We start from the raw sequence: 21,607 nt of genomic DNA, 5'->3' as shown, positions 1-21,607 counted from the left end.
ACTTACAGTTGAACACTGTCCCAGTTTCAGGTCCAGCCCCATCGCAGGTCGTGACTTGGTCAACTCTCAGGCTGTAACTTTGGTTCCAGGTCCTGCTTGGGCACTACTTCAGCTTCTACTTGGACTGTGCCTTTGTTTTCAGCTTCTGCTCTGGCAGACACTCAGTGCCTTTGTGCCTGTGCCTAGAGCAGAGGCAGCCAACGTGGTGCTGTGCAGCGGTGTTACGTGTGAGGCAGGGAGCAGACGAGTGGGGGAAGTTGCCGAAGCAGCAATTGCCCTGCCGTACACGTAGTGATGGATGTCTGAGTCCTGGTCTCATGAGATTTCTGAAGCTCTGCTGAGGTGAAGGGACCCACACCCCCAGCCACCCTCTAAGGCCTCAAGGGACAGCCCTTTCCCACGAGGATGCTGAGCTGCCAGGGGTAAGAAGGCAAGCCCTGGTAGCACTGACTGAACAGTCCTGCGGGCAATGGAAGGTGCTGCTGAGCTTCTGTCTGGGCTTTGCATCTCACCAAGGACTCCTGGCACTCACTGGGTACTCCCTTGCTTGGGTCACTTGTGGGCTGCCTCAGGGCCAGCTCTTGGTGCTGTGGCCAAACTGTCTGCTTTCCCAGGCCAGAGCACCTGCTCCCCTGTTCCTTCTCTGCTGCTGAAGGCACTCACTGATGCTGCTCCACCTTAAGGGACACTGCTGCCACATGAGTGTGCCAACTGTGCTGGCTTGGGCACCAAAAGGAGACCCTGTGCTGTCCCCAGGTGCCCCTTGCTTGCCCCAGCCTGCCAGCACAGTGCAGGCACACTGCCTCTCCAAAGGGTGGTGGCCCCTGGCTTCCAGCCATGCAGACTCATGCAAAGTCTGACTGTCACTACAGTGACAAGAACTGCACCTCATGTAAGTGAGATACAGGATGAAAGTCAACTTCAGCCTAGTTGAAGTTGCAGCATAGCTGGGTACCCACTGGGCACCCAGTGGACTTACATTCATTCCCTGGATGGCCCAGGAAACTCCCCAGGTGGTCTCTGCACTAATGAGGTCTCTGCACCCTGGTTCCATATGAGGCCAGTTTGAGACAAAGTCACCGGTACAACCAAGCATGTAACTGATTGTCACAAGAGCTCTCCAGGCCACACTTCCAAAGTCTTGAAGATTCCCCGTCACTTTGTGCAAATGGATCCACGTAACTGTGCTTCGTTAATTGAAATGCTGCCCCAGAAACTGAAGTGCCTCCATGCTGGAAAATCGACCGGCACAGAGTAGGCACTTGCCGAGAGTTACTATGAGCTGTTCCTGCAGCTGCAGAAAGGATCACACAGGACAGTCAACATGTCAGCTTTTGTACTTAGCAGTAGTAGATCATATAAACACTGGAGTGGTCACAGGCCAGCTGGACAAGGGGAAGGGCAAGAAGAGGTGGTGTAATGAACAAGTTCTAATGTGTCTAAGGGCTAAGAACTCATCCTAGGACACCAAGGTGCCCCTGTGCAATCCCTGCCACTGAAAGGGTCCCACATGTGGCCCCAGACTGAGAGTGAACATGCAGTATTACTGGGGCACACTTTGGGCTTTGCAAGATGATGCAGGATGTGGGTAACACTGCCCCCAAAAGTGGAAAACCAGAACAAATGCCAACATCAGAAGAATGTGTGCATGGGGACAGTAAGGAAAAGCACACTAAAATAGAAAACCAAAATAGCATCTATTAACTTCAGTCCTACAGTAGTACTTAGCAGTATAAGAGTTCACAGAAATATTTTTTTTAATAATATTTATCAGAAACATGGCACTTTACATCTTCAGGTCACTGAATATACAATGATTATTCCTCACAACATCCCTGTGAGGTAGGCATTAGATTGCAGTTACTATTTTACATGTGGACAGAGGCAGAGAAGTATGTAATCAATTCTGCACAATTAAGTTAATGAAGTTCAACTCAAACACTGAGAGGCCCCCAGTGACTTGAATGTAAACAGGACAGTGGGGCAGAGCTGATACTTCGTCAGCTGTATTTTTTCACTCCAGTCAATTGCTCAGGGTCTCACTCTGTTTTCCCCATATCCCCCTGCAAAAAAGCACCTTTGTTAAACAACTTACACATGCTGAGTTGCTACAAGGTGAGATCTGTAGTAGAAATAGGAAAAACACACTTCAATTTAGCCTACATTTTAGTAAAACTGAGAGACGTTTGCCTGCCCAGTCAAATAGAACAGTTTCAACTTTAGTCCTTTATGACATCTGAGACAGCATTTCAGCCTTCAGGTATGAATAAGACTTAAGAAAATCTAGGGGAAAAAAAGTTTGGTAGACTGTGATCACTGTCTCAGAAATCATACTTATTTTAGTCAAATTGTTCTACTGAAGTCTGAGGGATTTCTGAATAGCAGGAGGAACTTTGGGGGTTTAACTTTCCATGTGTTTAAAAAGCCCCTTAGTATAGCAATTTCTCAAAAAACCCCTCTCTTTCAGATTTTTTTTTGTTTTAAAAATGAAACACAGCAGGTTTGTAAACTTTAACACAATAAAACATCCTAGTGTTTAATATACAATTATTGATTAATTTCATTTAATGACATTCTACTGTAAATGAACTTCAGGAAACATAGTTGACAATATGGCTATTGTGATTAACTCATCTTCCTATAGCTTTCAGTTGAGATTTCTGAAGAGATGCAGTGTTCAAGAAAGATTCATAGTTTCAACCTGTAAACCACTGCAGCCTGGCTGAAGCCAAGGAAGCCATTGTAATTAATTCCTGCTGAGTAGCTGATCCATCAATTCCTTCATGTGCAGTATCAGTGACAATGGTCTGCTCCAAGTTGAGAGATGATCACAATTGAAGAGGCTTGGGTCCACATACTCTAAAAACCTACACGTTGCCCTTCCCAACAGAGAAATTGTCATTCTCATTTAATGGAAGGCTCGGCTTAGTGGAACAATGGCTGTGCACTATGATGGAAGAAGAACAGAGTAGTGGCTTTTTGCAGAAATCACCTTCATTTTGAGGAGGAGGGTGTGGAAAAAAAAGAGGGAAGAGTAATTGTTAACATTATTACCAAGGGACATGTTAACTTCTGAGATTCACTTTTCCTTCTGTATATTGAAACATAGTCACAACCTCTACCCCAGGGAACTTTAACCTTTAAATCCACACAGCAATTGTAGTCTCCAGACAAGGAGCAAAGAAAAAGAAAAGAAAGAAAAAAAGAAAAGAAGCTCAGAAGTGCACTTTGCATATCCTGCCTCAGAAAGGGTTAAAGTGCTAAGTTTGATATATCCAAAAATTAAGCATCTCTCCTACTCCTTTATTTTTTTAAATGAAACTTTATCTTTGGTTTCTTGTATCTTCCCTGTAATTTTATCCTTTGTTTCCTCCATCTTCTCTGTTATTTTATCCTTTGTTTCCTCCATCTTCTCTGTAATTTTATCCTTTGTTTCCTCCATCTTCTCCGTAATCTTATCCTTTGTTTCCTCCATCCTGTCTTGTAGGTATTCCTTTACTGGTGGTGGTGTGGACATGTAGCCATGCTTACGTAGATATTTAACAGTGACGGATGTTCCTCCCAAAGTCACAGTGTATCTGGCAGGAGTTGCAATCTTAAAGAAAGCAGAGAACACACCACATAAATAAAACAGGACAGTAACATCCAGCAAAAGGTATTTTTGATGTTGAAAATTTATTTTGACCAGTTTCAGATTCTAAAGGTATCTTCAATTTATAAGGAAATAAGCCAGTTTACAGTGTGTCCCCTAGAAATACATACCTTTAACTTTAAAGTATCATTTTGTCAGAGCCAGCAAGGGCCTTAGATTTCCCTTAAAAAAAAATGATCATCACACAAACTCTCCCTGTGCAGCTTGTAGGACAAGCATTAGGCATCTCAATACAATTCAGAACAGACTGCATGTGAAAACTGAGTTCCTTCCAACACTGCCAGATCTCCCAGCTATAACAACATCTTTATGTTTAACCACATTTATTTATTGGTCTCTTTCAGGCACAGGAAAAATTGGAAAGAGTGGTACTTTCACATTTTGTTTGGGAAAATAACCCCTTTGAATAACAGGCAGGAAGCACATCACATTTGGAAACAAAACAAATGAGTGGCATGTACAGCAAGTATGGTACCTTGTTTTTGCATGGTCGGACATGTTTCAAGTTTCCCAAACACAGACTTTGCCCATATAAAGCAATAAAAGGAAACCCAAATCTGAATGTAAGCAATTGATTCAAATGGACAATGAAAATGCTTGCGAGTGATGGACAGCTAAGGGGAAGACAAAAAATCATCTAGGATAAAAATAATGGTACTTTTAGCTGGAATTCAGTGTGGTGTTTAGATTTTAGACTCTTTGTCCCTGCTAATTATGTCAGGGATACAGAAGAATAACTTAACTGTCATTAAATCTCAGAGGGCTGCAATAGCTCTGCAGCAAAGAAGTTATTTTAGAAATACAGATAGACTCCTTGAAGGAACACAGAACACATACCAACTTGCATGGGACTATTTTTACCACAAAAATGAATGCTCAAGTACTTGTAACTATCGAAGAAAGCTAATTAATTCTTTCTGCTGTAAACAAGTAAACCCTGTTTAGTTCACCAGGCAAGACTTAGAGCTTATTTACAAACTATAATTATACTTACTTTATATAATGCATATGCAGTTAGTGCATTTCCACTCTGGGAATTTTTCAGGATGTCTACTACACTGTCTGGTAAGCCAATCAACTCTAGGAATGGAACAACATTTACTCCACTATAAAAGAGAAAAACATTGGTAACTTGAATTAGAATTTGCAAGTAATTTTGAGTATTATTTTTATCCTTATTACACAAACCTTGTAATTTGACAACAAAATGTTTTTTTATCTAAGCAATGTACTTACAGGATTTATGTTTCTGACCACAGGAAAATTAATGTTCTTTTCAGCATTTCAAAAGGTGACCCATTTATATTATCCCTGTTGGGTGGGAATAGCTTCTAACTTACCTGTGTCCCAGTTTATGTTTGAAGGTAAGTAGATGTAATGGTGGTAAGACAGCTACTCAGGCTCCAGCTGTGCACATTTGATTTCATGTTCTGTTTTGCCCAAAATTACCTATTTTTTCTTTTTAAAATTTCAGACAATGTTCTTTATTCACTTTTAAATATATCAAACAAATGGAATGTGGCAAAAGAAAAGGAAGCAACATGTTACATGGACAAGACTTCAGGGGCTTTGTGCTCAGTTGCTCTACTGTGTCGATATAAGATGGGTGGAGGGAGCTCCAATCACAATTTCCTTCTATTTGAAATCCAGGGAAGCACCAAAGGAGAAAAGAAAGCTCATCTTTATATTATAGGAGAAAGCTACACACAGTTACAGAAGACCTGAGTTTCCAATATTTAGACATTTTGTATTATTAGTACCATTATCCATTTCTATTTAGTATTTTAAGCATTCTTCTGAGCATGCAGTCACTTTAGTATCAGGAACAGGAAGAGGCAGTAATCTACCAACCGTTACTAGAACCTACAGTCTGAGGGCCTGTTCCCAGAGTAGGAAATGGAGACCTGGTAAGAGCTGAAAGACAGCGCTAACTGTGCTGTTTCATAAACCACCACTGTTTAGTCTCGTATGAACAGTCATTCTGAAAGTTATTTTTCCACTTCAGGAGGGTGCTGCTCCTGTGGCATAACAAACTGAAGCTTTGTTATAATTAGTTTCTGGTTGAATATTTCAGTTGTTTTCTGCCAAATACCTACTTTAGCAGCAGGCTTTAGAGTTTCAAGAAAAGTAATCTTCCCTCAATCTGAAATGTCTGGATGTAAGCATCAACCTGAATTCATCCAAAGCAAAATATTTTTATAGCTCAAGACCTTTATTCCTCTGACATGAGCTAAATTTAGAATGACATTTAGATCTATAGCTCCCAGAAAGGGCAATTATGCCAGCTGGTTAGAGTAACTAAAACAAACACTTGTGCAGTAAGGCATTCTGATGTCAGAGTTCCATCCTTGCTACCACAAACCATCGTTGTTTCATGCTTTCTATTATTAAATATACAACACCAGCAGTCCAGAGATAAACATTTGCTCATATTTAGCAAACTATTTCCAGATAAATAAAGCCTCTTTCATCTGAACTAGCAAACTAGCAGCTCATAATTGATGTAGTAGTTTTTTTCTAATAAGTGCCATTTTCCAGAATGGTATGTAGCACATGCTATAACTAAAATAAACTAAAATTAGAATACTTAGTTTATCTCTCTTTTTTTTAACCACACAAATATTTAATTTCCAATTAAAAGTATGGTCTACAGAAGCAATTTTTTCAGTGGATGGCAGGAAAAACAGGAAACAGAAACAAAAAAGGAAGGGATACACATAGGTTGTGAACAGCTAAGTGAGGTAAATCCATGAAATGAAAATCCAGTTATGGGGGAGGAGTGGGGATGAAGCGGAAAGGAAGTGGTAAAATACCTTTAAGTCCAAGGGCAAAAAAAGAAGAAAAGGTCTATAAAGATCTCAGCTGGCCATTCATAATCAGGATTCCAAATCCCTATCTTTACCTTTTGAGAAGTTACTAATAATTTCAATGCTGTTTACATCCATGCATCGTTTTGGGGAGATGAGCATTCCTTTAAATGTTAGCAACATACCTGGTACATAGCAATAACTGCATGATAATAGTATGTACATGACAGTCTCATGAATCCTATATACTTTCAATATTAATCTTATGCTTTAGTCAAAAATGTAGCCACATTTCTCTTTTACATATAAAGGCACTTTTTAACATGCAATAATAATTTATATGTCCTTTCACTAGTGAAAGTAGGCCTCAATTCAACTACGGTTTTGAGCACTGCAACAAAATAACAACTTACTTCATGGCTGCATAGTAAAAGGATCCAAACCATACAGTGGAAGTCAGAAGGTGCACTGGAATCATGACTTTTCCATACTGCTTAAAAGTTTTCTTGAACCTCTGAACGAGACTAATGGATTTGTCTTGTAATGGATCGGGTTCTGAAGAATCTGACTCTGCAGGGCTCTGCTTGGGCGCATCAGTGGCTGAATGCAAAGGATTTCTCTCTTCTGGTACTTTGTGAGAAGAGTCTGCTGGTTGTGATGAAAAAGCAGTTTTCTCTGAGGCAAAGTGAGCTGCACCTGCATGAAGACATCGTTTAGGAGGGTCCAATGCCAGAATCACTTTGCATCCCACATTAGACAACACAGACTGTCCTTTTAAGCACTGAAAGACACCAGTGCGAGGGAAGAACCAACACGTCCCGTGCGCCAGCTGAGATGCAGAATGTAACAGACTCCGCTGCATTTTGATGAAGTGTGGATGAAGTTTCTGTAGAGAAGAAACAAGAGTAAACAAACTGCATTTTAATGATGTGATTTCTATTTGCTCCAATGCCACTTGAAATTCTCAAATTTAAAACAGCTTTCTATTCTACTTTAAAAGGGTTTTCCTTACCTTTCTTTGCAGAAACTGTTACCTTCTAGAATTAAGGAAATGATTTTCCATCTAATTTCTTCAGTATTCTGAACTAAAATAGCCCCTTCATTTAACATACTCTGCTCCTCACTGCTAAATGATCACTCTACTCCCTAAAAACACCCTTAAGAGTTTAGTACTATCTACTGCTTTTATCTACACAACCTGGCACAGCCATTGAAAAGCTACCCTTCACTTATAGTAGCAACTGATAGCTTGAGTGATACTTTGAGCCTACATAAATGCATTATAAATTCACTGAAGTAAATACAATTAAAATGTATTTTTGGTGTCAGTGCATTCTTAGTTTTGGCAAAATTTTTTATGTTCCATACTATTTTCAGTAAAAGTTCATACAGTTGAAAAAAACCCAATAGAAATAATTAATAATAATCAAGCAATAGCCTAAATAGTAACAAACCTAACTGTATCAGCCTGCCAGTAACATCTGTCAGGAAGGGGGAAGGTACTGTTTAATGTCATGTATTAACATGAGCAAAACTGAACTGCAATTTTCCAAATACTGCAATGCAAAGAATATTATAAAACAGTGGAATAACCCAGTTAACTTTATGATTTTGAATACTTACCAGTTACTCCTGAAAGTTTGAAATAACTATTGAGAGTTTCCCCACAAAGAAGAAAGGAATTTCGTTTCGCATTCATAGACATCAAGAAATAATTTCTCCCCCCCCAAAATGCATGCTTTGAAATTGCGAATGAAATACTCTCTCCTTTCCTTTATTCAATGCCTGCAAGTTACAGAACTAATATTCCTTACCTCCAGAAAGGAAAAAAAAGGTGATGCACATTGATGTAACAAATGCCACTTAAGCTAGTTACAAGTTTTGTATATTCCTAATGCTTTTCTACTTTTAATTGTCATAATAATTCTTTATCCAAACTAGAAATCATTCAAATTTAATTGAAGCTTCATTTCTGCTTTCCCTTCATCTGCAGGCTTAGATATATTTCAGTCAGATGCTTTAGTAGTGAATTTATCTAGGCTGCAGAAAATGATCAATACTTCCTAACATACGCAGAAGTTAAAAAAAAAGTGAAACCATACATACCCTTTATTCCTTTCTAGATATGGTAAGGTTTGTATCTTCAAAAAGTTGCAACTCTTCCACTAGTTCCCCACCTTTCAAATATATATCTTGAACACATTGATGACTCTGCTGAAGTGAAAAAAGGGCACATTTAGAGAAATAGCAACAACAACAAACTAATCCTATGAAGATTTTTGGGCAGCCTGAAACCTTGCTACTGAAGAAGTTATTGGCGCAAATTCCCTTTCCAATACTGACATGCTAATGGAAGATTTTTTCCTGTGTAATTTTTGAAGCTCCTCAACTGTGAATTACTGTTTGCTTCCAAGAGAGGAAAGTTTCATAATCCAAATGCATCTGTTGGAACATTCCTGCCTGTATGTTTTCTAGGTAGTTTTATGCTACTGTTGTGTTTGAATTAATGGCAATTACTAGAATTACAGTGTTTGATGTGGGGAATAGAGTAATGGTTTCAAACTCCCTGGGAACCTCTACATTGTGAAGCGCAGACATACACTTTTGCTGAACTCCTACTAACAGGAGGTACTGCATCAGCAGGGAAAAAAGGAACTTGTGTCTCTATATAAGGAAGCAGTTACTCCATCCTATTGAGTTATGAACTCAGAGTCAAGAAGTGCTGCTGCTGTTCATGGAGCAGTAAATCAGCTACAGGTAGTGGCTCTCCACAACTCGGTTTTCTGTAAGACTTCACTGGAAGCAGCAACTGCTTGTGGTTTCTCTAGTTTTACAAGAAGCAGAGATTCTTGCTGCTTTCTGAAATCCAAATGCAATTGTTTCTCAAAACAAGAAGTAGTGAAAACACTCAGAAAAACTCAAGTGTTCAGATGGCACTCTGTCATATGCCAACTACTTAACCGATTTATAGAAATTGTAGCAACAAACTTGGAACACGAAAACTGCATTCCTTGCCTATTGCCAATTACAGTTCTTTCCTGAGGGATAACACTCTCCACAGAGAACTGTTTTCCCCTTTCACTAATAGTACACAAAACTGAGCATCTGCCATAAGTAGATTTTCTCAGTATCCAGCCAGCAGATGTAGTAAAAGGCATCCATCTATAGGAATCTGGGAGCTCTTGAGTCAGACTTCTACTGTTCACCAGTGGCCTATTGAAAAATACTTGTTCCAAACAAGCTTTGCAAATTGCCACCATACAGCATGAGGGAAACCATGGTGAGCACTCTGATTTTGAGTCATTAATGTTATTAGCAGGACACTGCATTCCAGCAGTCTTGGAGAGATCATTCTTCGGTACAGGACTAAGAAGCTGAACAAGCATTTCTGAATTTTTCCATTTCTTGTAGTGCATACACAGTGGCACTTCTCAGAGCACCATTTCTAGGTTTTGCATTCCAGCACTGTCCAAACACCTCTGACCCATTGCAGTGGCTGCAGAACAATGAGGCAGGAAATGGCTCCATTCTCCTGAGTGTGGGTCACCACTGTGTCCAGTGGTCATCCGGCAGCACAATAACACTGCTGCGATCAGTAAATGAGTTTCAAGGTCTTTGCTCACTGAGTTACATGCACTGTGTAAGACTTAAAAATAGAATGTCACCAATGGCTTTAAAGCAGAGAAATTTCTGGGGCTATTATAAGACTTGCATGCTACTCTTTGTTCCTATATTCTCAGATGGACTTGAAAGTCATTAATTAAAGGCTTTTTTTTCCATGATGCATGACCTGGCAGGTCAAAAGGAATGTTCCCATAACATCTACACTAGATCCTGAAAAGGTTTTTGCACCTTGTAAGCAGACAGTATGGTTCTAGCTAATATTCTGCACAACTGCTTACTTTTTCTTTCTCCACTTTAAAATGTGGAGAAGCACAATAGCTTGATATATAAGGAAAGACTAAGATATGATAGTGCTTATGTTTGAGAGAATGAAAGAAAACATGTTTTTTGAAACAAGGTTTTCAAATTTTCCTAGTGACCTTAGTGTTTGTCACAGGCACGTGCTTTGCTTATCTAAATGAACAAAGGAGAGACCTTTTGAAGCGTTGGTACATTGAGGATTACACTGCTATCCAGAAGCACTGGCATGAGGGAAGTATTATAGCAGTTACAGCATGATGTAGGAAGGGCACATGAATAAAGTAACAGATTAATACAGCATATACTTTGTAAATTCATTTTAAATAAACATATTTTTAAAGTGATGATGGGTGCAGCTGCTCAGTTGTAATATTTTAGTTACTTGACTCAACAATGCAAACAAATCTTTAACAGGACAGATAAAGTGCACAATAATTATAATTGGGGGTCCAAATAAATATGAAACTAGCTGTTTCATCTCTCTAAAACAGAAGATGAATACAGAGAAACTTGTCCTTTAATTCACAGTTAGTGAAAGGAAGTTCCTAGTACTCTATGCACTCAACAGGCAGCCGGAAGTGTGTCAGCCTATGGACTTGAGACACAATTTTCTTCTCTAAGCATAATACTTCTCAAAGAAATTACTGGAGCTATACAAGTTATACAATTGTCCCTGTAACTTAAGGTTGTTAAAACCACTCAGATTCTAAGGAAGTCGGGACAGTAACCTGAATGTCACCCAAAATTGCACCTAGTGACTTTTGGAAAATTGCTTCTTCATTTTAATGTGTTTCATTTTTTTCCCTGCTGTTGCATCATGCTGCAAAGGTACAGAAAAGGACAAGAAGGTACAAGCTCCAGATACCAAGGTGGGAAAGCTTGTCTGTGGGGTGGGGGCAAGGGGAAAAGTGTTTTAAAGCATCTTAGATTTCTATATTAGTTTTCTCTTAAAAATGCCACAAAGAAAAAAAAAAAGATTATGTCTAAGGACAAATACAGCTCCAAGTTCTCTGCTCCAAGAATCCCATGTGGTCAGTGACTGAACAGATACTAGCTACACGAACCATGAAATGCTATACAAACACTTGTGATAAGGTCTCTTCAGCACTGTCACATCCCAGCTAACTGGTAGTATCTCCAGCTGATTGTAAACTGAGCTGTAGAGATCTTGGCTGTTCAGGACAAACTCCTGGTTGGGATTCTTGGGACATCCATTTAATTCCTGAAGGCACCCCTGGTCCCATGGTGAGCTGTTAACAAGGCCTCTAACATAAAGGGAGTGCTCTAAGGGCCTCTCAAGGAAAAGTATAGGTCAACTTCTCATTACAGTGCTGGAGTTTTTGTTTAGGAAACTTCTGTACTTGTGTTACAATTCAGATCAGCTTTGGCATAAATCTGATATACTGCAGGAGCATCCTAGCTCTTGCATTCACTCTACTTTCCAGTGATAATTAGGAAGTAGATATTAGATTTGCTGTTTGTTCCTGAGGACAGCAAAAGTTCAGGAATTTGAAATGTTACGGAGCTGCTTTATGTGACTACCACAAAGTCATTGGCTTTGGATGTGTGCTAACATTCTATGCCAAAAGACCCCAGAGAATCTTTGGAAAACACAGAAGTAACAAGCCTGGCCAATATAGGTATGGCAAAGGCTGCTGTGGATATTTGCTGTTGGAAAGAGAAAACATGCCAGAGATGCTGTCACATGAAACTTTTGCCAGGATAATTTGTATAAAAATGGTTACCCTGTTACAATTAATGTTTTTCGAGTTACCAGAGAAATTAAAACATGAGAAGGGGGGTGGATATAAGATGGCAAAAATTTTAGTGTTAAATTCTTTTGTAAAAGAGGTCAGAAAGCATCTGAGGGAACTGAGGGTATGGTATATGTAGAGAACACTGGTTTATTTTCCCAGTTATAGCAGAAACACTCTGGACATAATATGTAAATATGGATGACTTTAAAACATTTTCACTTGTTCTGTTACTGTTTAAAAAAAGAACATTAATTATACCACAGGAGAGTTCCCAATGAAAATCCATGAGCTTTTTCCACTCCCAAGGCACCTTTCTATGAAAAAAAGAGAATTAATTTACATTCTTGTCATATTTAGTGTAAAATCAAGAAAACTTTGAAGGTTGTGTGTGGCAGACAGAGAAAAATTTTGAAAGGTTTCTGAAACCAAGTTTTCAGAAATCCTTTTCAACTCATCTTTTAGATTGCATAAAAAGCAAATATCGAGATCTCATCCAAGCAGCTCAGTTTAATAAATAACACCATCATATTGCTTACATTTTTACTAAATATAATAAAAAACCCCAAAGCTTGTTTGTGGATTTAAATTGTTCTTTTAAAGAACTAATTGACAGTATTTAAAAAAAAAAAAAAAAAGGATTTTGCCAAGATTATAAACCAAAACAAGAAAATAAGAAAAACACAACTGATCTGAAAACATAATATAGGTTGCCTAAAAATCTGGGAACACATTTTAAAATCATTGTTAAGAGTGGTGCAATACGTGCAAAGCACTGTTTTTCTTAAATTCAATGTAAAATAAAACTATAAACCTCTTGGTAACTGCAAAGGGTTGGCACAGCATGGAGTCACTAACCACAGATGGGAAAGTGACAGTGCATAGGGAATTTTTATGCTTTGTATTAATACTTTTGAGTGCATCAATGAACATTTAGAATTTCTATTTTGACCTTTACTACTTTTGCAGTGTCACTCAAACTGTTATTCATTCTAAACTAAGAAACTTGCTTAGAATTTGAAGTTTGGGCATCATTAGCTTTGTAGTTTTGTCTACCATTCAGAACTGTCTAAAAATACAACATTACAATTTAGGTTAAAGGGAGTAATGCAAAATAAATCATAGTGGAATTTATTTAAAACTTGGTAAAATCTTGTTAAAACAAACAAAAGACTAAATCCTCGCAGACAAACGACCCTAAAGCATTAGCCCCACCCTACCTCCATCACATCTAACCTCTACACTATCTTCACTTAGTAAATGCTATGCTATAATTTTTAAAATTGATATTACTACAATTCAATACTGCTAAGTGGAGATAAGCCAACAACTTTGTTACCCTTATTTTATCTAAACTAGACTTGTTCTTGCTAAAACACCCTGAGCAAAATCAAGAAAGTAAAACAAACTCTCCCAGGGTCCTTATACACGGAGCAATCTTCACTACTACAATCTTCTGATACTCAAATATTAAAAAGGCCAACAAGAAGTAGCTTTAGGAAGAATGAAAGATCTTGTAGACATGTAAAAAGTCTCCACACTGGATTCAGAAGACAAATAAAGCAGGAGAACGTAATGCAATGCCTGCGTACTGAATTATACACCTGGAATGCTAAACAGGAGCCTTCACAGCTGATCTGCACAGTCAATATGCCCATGGTAACTCCGTTTTCCTCTGTGATGGAAAGTACTGGATCTTAAGATTGCATGTAGCTGACCATTATATGGAAATGTGAATGTTCTCTCTCAAATGCTTCTAAAAGAAAGGATCGCAATCAGTTGTAGCGCATTCTGCTCTTCAGAACTGTTTTTAATAACTGGTGCTATTCCATCTGTTAGCGCTGGTTCCTTCTTTCACCAGTTTCGTTCTGCCCTCTACTGAATTTTTACGTAAGTACAACTCATACTAGTACTACAAAAGGTTTCTGCTCTCTAGGATTCCTTCCAACAAGTGCTGCTGGATCATCTTCTATATTAGTTCCAGAGCCTCTCAGATTATAGGCACGCATCAAGGAAAAATTTGGCTTTTAAAGTGCTCTGTGGTTTTTTTTGTCCATTTGTCACTCTATAGACGTCTTCAATAAGCAAGGTAGAGAAGTTATGCCTACAGACTTTAACTAAGCTTAAAAATAGGCATATTATATATCTATGCTAAAAAAAGGTCAAAAAAGCCTTATGTTAATTCAAAGCAGGGACTGTATTAATCTGCTTCTTCACACTACCTTCCACTTTAGGCTAATGATCAAAATAATATCTCTTTCTAGTCCACTTAGGTAATAACTTTCTAAACCCTAACAGCTTCTTTTGTCCTTGTATCTCCCAAGGTATCATTAGTTCATTCCTCCCAAAACACTTCTGTTTTCCTGTCAGAGGGTTTTCAACCACAGGGCCCTTGACATGCAGGTGTGGGGGCATGTGTGTAGTGGTATTACAATTACAAGTTTTACAATTACAAAGCAGTGGAAAGCTTCTACCGAATAACTAAAGGGGGCTGCAAAAGGACTTCACATAAGCAAGCTTCAGGTCTGCAGTTTCCTGCATATGACTCTGAACTCCCTCAGAAAAAAAAGCAACCCACAACTGAACTGATGAGGGGTTAGATGCTAAAACATGAACAACAAATACATAGATCAGTTTTCTACACTTCACCAAGACATTGTTTGAGAATCTCTTAGGATCTTCCCTCTCAATAGTACACTGTATTTTACTTGACAAATTCCTCACCTCTTTCAACTTTTCACTGAGCATCCCAAGCGTTCTGACTCTACACTTTAACACATTCTGAAACACATTAGAAATATGGTTACTAATTCTATGTTCAGAGTTCAGATATTTCTTTCATGATGAAATTCAGAGCTGCAATGAACACCTCTTTTCACTGCTAGAGCCATCCATGGAAGTCAAAAGGTTGCTGCCAAAACCTGAACTTTTGCTCAAGACTTCCTGCTACTCGTAACTTGCAGTCTAGTAGCCAAGCTCATTTTTTAATTCATAATTTTTCTGGTCACTCAGCACTTCACTGATATATACAATGTGGATTATAATAATTAATTTTAAAAGTTTCTGGAATGATAATATTTATTAATGAAAAATGTAATGAAACTAATAATTAGAGACACACTGCAGACACAGTGACTTTTACTTAAACAGATGGTGCTAACTCAAATAAAGTTCAGCCTTTTTGCCCAGATGCACTGGGTTTGTGCAGCAAGGTTCTGGTGGAGGGTGGGCTATAGGGGTGGTTTCTTTTTGAAGCTGCCGGAAGCTTCCCCCATGTTTAACAGAGCCAGTGCCAGCCAGCTCCAAGAGAGACTCACCACTGGCCAAGGCCAAGACCATCAGTGATGGTGGTAGTGCCTCTGGGATAAGAAGGAAAAAAAAATTGTTGCACAGATGCAATTGAGGCCAGGGAAGAGCAGAGTGAAAACATGTGAGAGGAATGGCCCTGCAGACACCCCAGCAGCCCATGGTGTAGACCATGGTGAGGCAGCTGTGTCCCTGCAGCCCATGGAGGTCCACCTGCAGCCTGTGGAGGACCCCATGCCAGAGCAGGTGGATGCCAGGAGGAGGCTGTGACCTTGTAGGAAGCCCACACTGGAAAAGGTCTTGTAAGGACTTGGGGCAAGAGGAGTCCATGCTACAGCAGGTTTGCTGGGAGGACTTGTGATTCCATAGGGGATCCATGCTGGAGCAGGCTGTTCCTGAAGGACTGCACCCAGTGGAAAAGGACCCATGCTGAAGCAGTTCATGAAGAACTGCAGTCCATGGGAAGGATTCATGTTGGAGAAGTTTGTGGAAGACTGCCTCCCATGGGAGGGACCCCATGCTGCAGCAGGGGAAGGAGCCCTCCCCCTGCGGAAGAAGCAGTGGCAGAGACAATGTGTGATGTGTGACTGTAACTCCTGTGCCACTGAGAGGAAGAGCAGGGACAGAATTGGAAGCACAGTTAAGCCTGGTAAGGAGGGAGGAGTGTCAGGAAGATATTTCTAAGATTTCTTTTACCTCTCATTTCTGTATTCTGATTTGATTGCTAATAAATTCAATTAATTTCCCCACACTGAGTCTGTTTTGCCCATGACAGCAATTGGTGACTGATCCCTCCCTGCCCTTACCTCAACTCAAGAGCCTTTCATTGTATTTTCTCTTCCCTGCCCAGCAGAGGAGGGGAGGGATACTGCAGCTTTCGTGGGCACCTGACATCCAGCCAGAGTCAAACCACCACACCAAACCACAGTTAGAGCCTAGGTATTGAAATACTTTATCGTGACTAATTACAAAAGGCATTTATTAGGAATATGCTTAAACTTAGATCTTAGAATCAGCTTTATACAGCCTTCTGCCTCACCTTCCACAGTGACTACCAAACCTGTTTTCTTTCTAGCCTTGAAAAATGCCATTTTTGCCACCTTTTATCTTTACAGGTCTTGTCTCATTGTTGTGTTTCTTCTCTCCATAACCCAACAGCAATCAACAATACCATCTGTAATAATGTATTAAATGCAAAATATATGATGTAATAATTTTATAAAACACTTCAAACAACAACCCTGAAGTACCAAGTCTTTTACTCATCAACTTTACTCAAAATGCTTCTAAGATGTCCAAAAAAACATTCTCAAGGAAGAAGTCTGAAGCCTTACAATTACAAACAAAGTAGGAATAAAAGTAAAGCAACATGAAACTGGAAAAAAAAACATCCCAGCTTCCATAAGAACAGAATTCACAGTGGAAGCATTGGGTTCAAGATTTTTTTCTTTTATTCTCTCACCACAGTTATTTCACATTTTCAAACACTGAAAAGCTGTCATTTTTCCCAGCAAAAAATACAGAACGTTCATCTTTCAGCAGAATTACTGTTGGCAGACATTCACTTCCAGTACAAATCTTTTCTAAATATTCAAAGTAAGTGCTGAATTCTCTGTTGTGAATTCAAATTTCTCCATATGGGGAAATATGTGCAGTATCAATCAGAATATCTTGAAAAATTATGTGTGAAGAAGCTGATCATAACATTTACAGAACACACACACACTCAAAACCACAGTCTTCATCTAATTTTCAGCAAATGCTATTCCCAACATCTCTACAAATGAATGTGAACAGTTCTTACAAAAGAAGTATTATTTTTATTAAGGTCTCGATACCTGAGTGGCAAAACCTTCTTGCCCACTGTTGAATTTACTGCCTTACACAGCATCTTTTGCACAGAGGACATGCAAACAACAAAATGACACCACCTACAAGTGTCTGAAAGTGCACTGGATTCAGAGAGCTGTGCCTACACCAGAAGGAGCTCTGATGAGACTTCAGTATTAGAATCCTAATAACATTCCTATTCACAGTCTGAAGCAGCAGTGTTACAACACTGCTGTATTCAGATTGAGAAAGGAATCCTGTGACTGCAACACTGCAACCTTTGGAAGCACACTGCTTTCTGCCAGATGTCATCAACAAGGCCCAAGGCTTGTGGTTCAGCACAGAAACATCCCTAATCAGAAAGTACAGTCTTATGGCCTGAGACAGCAGGAAGCAAAAGATGCCATCTAATTTTAACATCAGCAAAGGCAGTTTTTAAATCCACAAAGAGTGAATAGTTAACTGCCTAGTACACGCTGGGGCTAAGCACTACCACTGCAGTTAAAGCTAAGTGCTGTCAGGTTTTACTAAAATCTTTTACCAACCACTCTTGGAAGAGATTCACTGAACTCTTGTGAAGCCACTTGTGTATTTTTATTAACAACCAATAAAATTCATCCACTGGAAAAAAAGCCAATGATTTGTTTTATAATTTGTTCATGAGCACCTGAGTGTATTAACCGCCATTCCCTTCCCCCATCCCACTCCTCAAGGACAAACTAGGCAAGTCCTAAAGAGCTGCAGGGGATCATCTGCTGCAACGTTCTACAAAGCCACAATCACAGCCACACAACTTCTTGTTTTGTTTACACAAGAACTGTTACACAGGGTCAAGTTCAGTTCTTAGGACAAGATAAAATAGTAGATCTAGGGAATTAAAATTCATAGCCCAGCTAAGTGTCACTTTCATTTTCTGATGTGCACAAACAGAGCTTTACCATTCAGATGAATTTGTTTAGAAGGGGCAGTGTCATGTCTGGAAACATAACAAAATATGTGGCTAGTTTGAAGAGGATGAGAGGAAAACTGAGTGATGGGAGGCATTGGGCTACAAACGGTTGGAGATTTTTAGAGAAAGCACAAAATTCCAACCAGAGTAAACCCTATTGTATAACACCAATGCCTAAAACAAGATGTGGCTTCTGTCCTTACCAGACAAAAAGTCCTAAGCTGGCACACCACTCTGGCCCGCCAGCACCTGCTTAAATCTTAATATTCTGGACAAAATTTAATATGGACAAAATACGTTGGACTTAGCACACCTGTACTGGTACCTCCAAGATTCAACTAAATTTAGGAAAGTAGACTCACAATAGATCATAAGGATTTCTTAATTGAATAATAATACTTTCCTCTTACTGAAATTTAATTATAGCAACAGTGACATGAATAATCTGTGTTTTTTAGAGGTGTCATGATTCAAGACTTAAAAATCAGCTCTTTTTTGTTGTTGTTATTGTCATACTGCACAATCCATTCATCCCAAGTCAAAAAATCTACTGGGGGTATATAATGGTCATTAAGAATCTCTGACTCTGAGTTTGAGCCTTGATCTAAAGTGATGGAACTAGGTAGTTACCCATCAGAATATCAAGGTAAAATCCTTATGATCTATTCTGATGATACCCAGTTGTCCAGGAAGATTTCAATAAGGTTTTGGGCCCAGGTCTCAGTACTTTCAGTGATTTTATTCCATTCCTAATTTTGAAATATTGATGATGGTGATGAATTTGCTTCAGCATCTAATTTTCAAAATAAGTACATCTTCAACTATCTGGATTCAACACCAAAAAGAACTGTGTTAAATTGTCTTTCCAATCTGCAGGACTAAATTGATGACAAGGAATTTTTTGGGATTCAATTAGCAATTTTACATTTTAAAAAAAATCAGTGTCCTTCTTGCTCTTGTTGTTGAATTTCTCATGCCCTTGTCTTCAAGACTAGACAAGATGCCCTACAGATCCAGAAATGTGCCAAGATGCAAACTGAGGTCTCTTATCAGAGATTAGGGGACATCAAGAACTCCCTGTCTTGCAAAAACAGACTTCAGTTTCTAAGTGATACCTACGAGCATACACACAGAGCTGGGCCAGTTTATCTGGAGAAGACCATCTACAGCAGGAGAATTACACAGAATCTTTTAAAAACCTAACCAGATCAAAACTTTTCTTACAGCTGCTACAGCCTGTGAAGCAGACCTGCAGACAGTCACACTAGACAAATCTTTAACTTCTTACATGCCTTACCTTCTCCTTAACAGTCTGAATTGACCTACTCAGTTTTTGCCATATGCAAGCCACCTGATATCCACCCACCCAAATCATCAAATGATTTTTTTTTTTCATTCCCCTATGGAAGTGCCTCTTAGGCAGTGAGTGCAATTCAATAACGCTGCCATAGAGGTCAGTCATACCCTCTTAACCTCAAACAGCCATTGAACAGAGGAGGAGATAAACACCTGCTGTCACCCCCATGGGAGATGGATGGTGGGGACATACTATCCTCTGTGCATGCAATCCCCACACTGAAGCAGCTGCAAGTCATATAAGCACAGGCAGCAAAACACATTCCAAATGAGGAACCTGCTCCCTATCTTCTCCCAAAGCAGCAAAACTTTGGCAAGCGGTTTTACATTTATACTTGTAACAGCAATGACATCTTGGGATTAGGTAAACTGAGGAACACTTTCAGTTTAAGAACTGGCTTTGGTAAAGAATTCTAGGAAACTTTATGTACTACTGTCAAAAGTAATGTTTTCTCTTTCAGGTCAGTTTGTAGAGGGGGGTTCAGAAATAGACATTAGTGGGGTGGAACTATAGTTTGTAATACCCAACACAGGCCCATGTTTCACTTTAACAGCCTTAACAAAAATTCTGATGACTTCTCTGTCTGACTCTCTGGATATACTTAATTAACAGGAGCAGATTACTAATGACATAACATTAGACAATAAAGCACTTGGACAGCCACTTCAGGCATTCTTAAAAGACAAGACATAGGCAGGTCTTGGGAGAGAACCCCCTTAAGGAACATAAGCCACCCGTAGTCCTTCAGTGGTAACATAGAACCATGGAATATCCTGACTTGGAAGGGATCCATCAGGATCACCGAGTCCAACTCCTGGCTCTGCACAGGACACCCCAGGAATCACACCTTGTGACTGAGAGTATTGCCAAACGCTTCTTGAGCTCTGTCAGGCTTCCCACTTCCCTGGGGAGCCTATTCTAGTGCCCAATCACCCTCAGGGTGAAGAACCTTTTCCTACTATCCAGCCTAAACTTCCTCTGACACAGCTTCGTGCCGTTCCCTTGGGTCTGTCACTGGGCACCAGAGAGCCGGGATCGGCGCTGCCCTTCGTGAGGAACTCACGGCCTGAGATCCCATCCCCAAATCTCTTCCTTTCCACCCAGATGCTGCAGCAGCAATCCACCACGGAACACCCAGGCCCACCTAGCTTCATCCTCCCACCAAGAAACGAATCTCCCACCGCACTTTCTTGTGTCGCGGCCGACATCCCTCAACGCCGAACAAGGCGGACTCGCCACACGGAAGGCAGCCGGGAGGAAGGCGCGGGCAGCCGAATTCCCCCACAAGCCGGGGCGGTGGGAGATCCGTCCCGACCCCGCGGGTCCCGCCGCTCCCGCCCCCGCCCCCGCCGCGCGGGTACCTCGTGCAGGGCCCGCGCCGCTCCCCAGGGGCCCCGCGAGCCTCGGGCACGCGCCGGTGTCACCAGCGGCCGCCGCCGCTCCCCCTTCCGCCCCCTCCCCGCCCGCCCCGCGCAACGTGCGGCGCCGCCCGTCCCCACAATCACCTTCAGGCCCGGCGGCGCCCACCGCCTGCGCAGGCGCGAGCCCCGCCCCCTTCTCGCACGGCCCCCTGGGACTCGTAGTCTCTATGCCCCGGCGCGGGCTCCGCCACTTTTCATAGAACCAAGGTTGGAAGTGACCTTTATGACCACCCTGTCCAATCGTCAATCCGACACTACCACTGTGACCCCTAAACCAAATCACCCAGCGCCAGATCCAGACACCTCTTAAACAACTCTAGGGAGGGAGTCTCCACCATCTCCCTGGGCAACCTATTCCAACGCCCGACCATCCTAATAGTGAAAAAGTTGTTCTAGTATCTAATCTGAGTCTCCCCTCAGGTTAAGGCCATTTCCTCCGGTCCTCTCAGTACAGGCACGGTGGAAGAAACTGGTTCCAGCTCACTGCAACCTCCCGTCAGGCAGTAATAGAGAGCGATGAGGTCCCCCCGAGCCTCTTCTTCTCCAGGCTAAACAACCCCACCTGCCTCAGCCACTCCTCACAAGACCTGCATTCCTCACAACACAC

At 40.6% G+C, this 21,607-nt stretch overlaps 1 protein-coding gene across 5 annotated transcripts; it reads right to left on the bottom strand.

Moving 5' to 3' along the window:
• Positions 1 to 1,678: 1,678 nt before the first annotated feature.
• FAM210A (family with sequence similarity 210 member A) lies at positions 1,679 to 21,582 on the bottom strand. Of its 5 annotated transcripts, none has more exons than XM_039548482.1 (5): positions 21,563 to 21,582; positions 8,566 to 8,673; positions 6,873 to 7,345; positions 4,647 to 4,758; positions 1,679 to 3,595 (listed from the first exon to the last, which is right to left on the bottom strand). In XM_039548482.1, the coding sequence occupies exons 3-5, from the start codon at positions 7,319 to 7,321 to the stop codon at positions 3,296 to 3,298; spliced, it is 861 nt and encodes a 286-aa protein (XP_039404416.1). In that variant the 5' UTR covers positions 7,322 to 7,345; positions 8,566 to 8,673; positions 21,563 to 21,582; the 3' UTR covers positions 1,679 to 3,295. The 5 variants fall into 5 exon arrangements, with proteins under 5 accessions (XP_039404416.1, XP_039404415.1, XP_039404413.1 ...); XM_039548481.1 differs by lacking the exon at positions 21,563 to 21,582 and adding an exon at positions 21,085 to 21,538; XM_039548479.1 differs by lacking the exon at positions 21,563 to 21,582 and adding an exon at positions 20,941 to 21,032.
• Between the last annotated feature and the right edge of the window lie 25 nt (positions 21,583 to 21,607).

The sequence above is a fragment of the Corvus cornix genome, chromosome 2 (assembly GCF_000738735.6).
Source record: "Corvus cornix cornix isolate S_Up_H32 chromosome 2, ASM73873v5, whole genome shotgun sequence".
Taxonomy (NCBI): Eukaryota; Metazoa; Chordata; class Aves; order Passeriformes; family Corvidae; genus Corvus; species Corvus cornix.
Note: the sequence above shows the minus strand (reverse complement) of the source record. Positions and strands in the feature narration are given on the sequence as shown.

Bases quoted from the DNA above. Each gene is read 5' to 3' on its own strand.
- FAM210A (XM_039548482.1), bottom strand. From the start codon at position 7,321: ATGCAGCGGAGTCTGTTACATTCTGCATCTCAGCTGGCGCACGGGACG. The intron at 4,759-6,872 runs GTAAGTTGTTAT...TCTCTTTTATAG, and splicing joins TTTTACTATGCAGCCATGAA to TGGAGTAAATGTTGTTCCAT. The intron at 3,596-4,646 runs GTAAGTATAATT...GCTTTCTTTAAG, and splicing joins CTGCATATGCATTATATAAA to ATTGCAACTCCTGCCAGATA.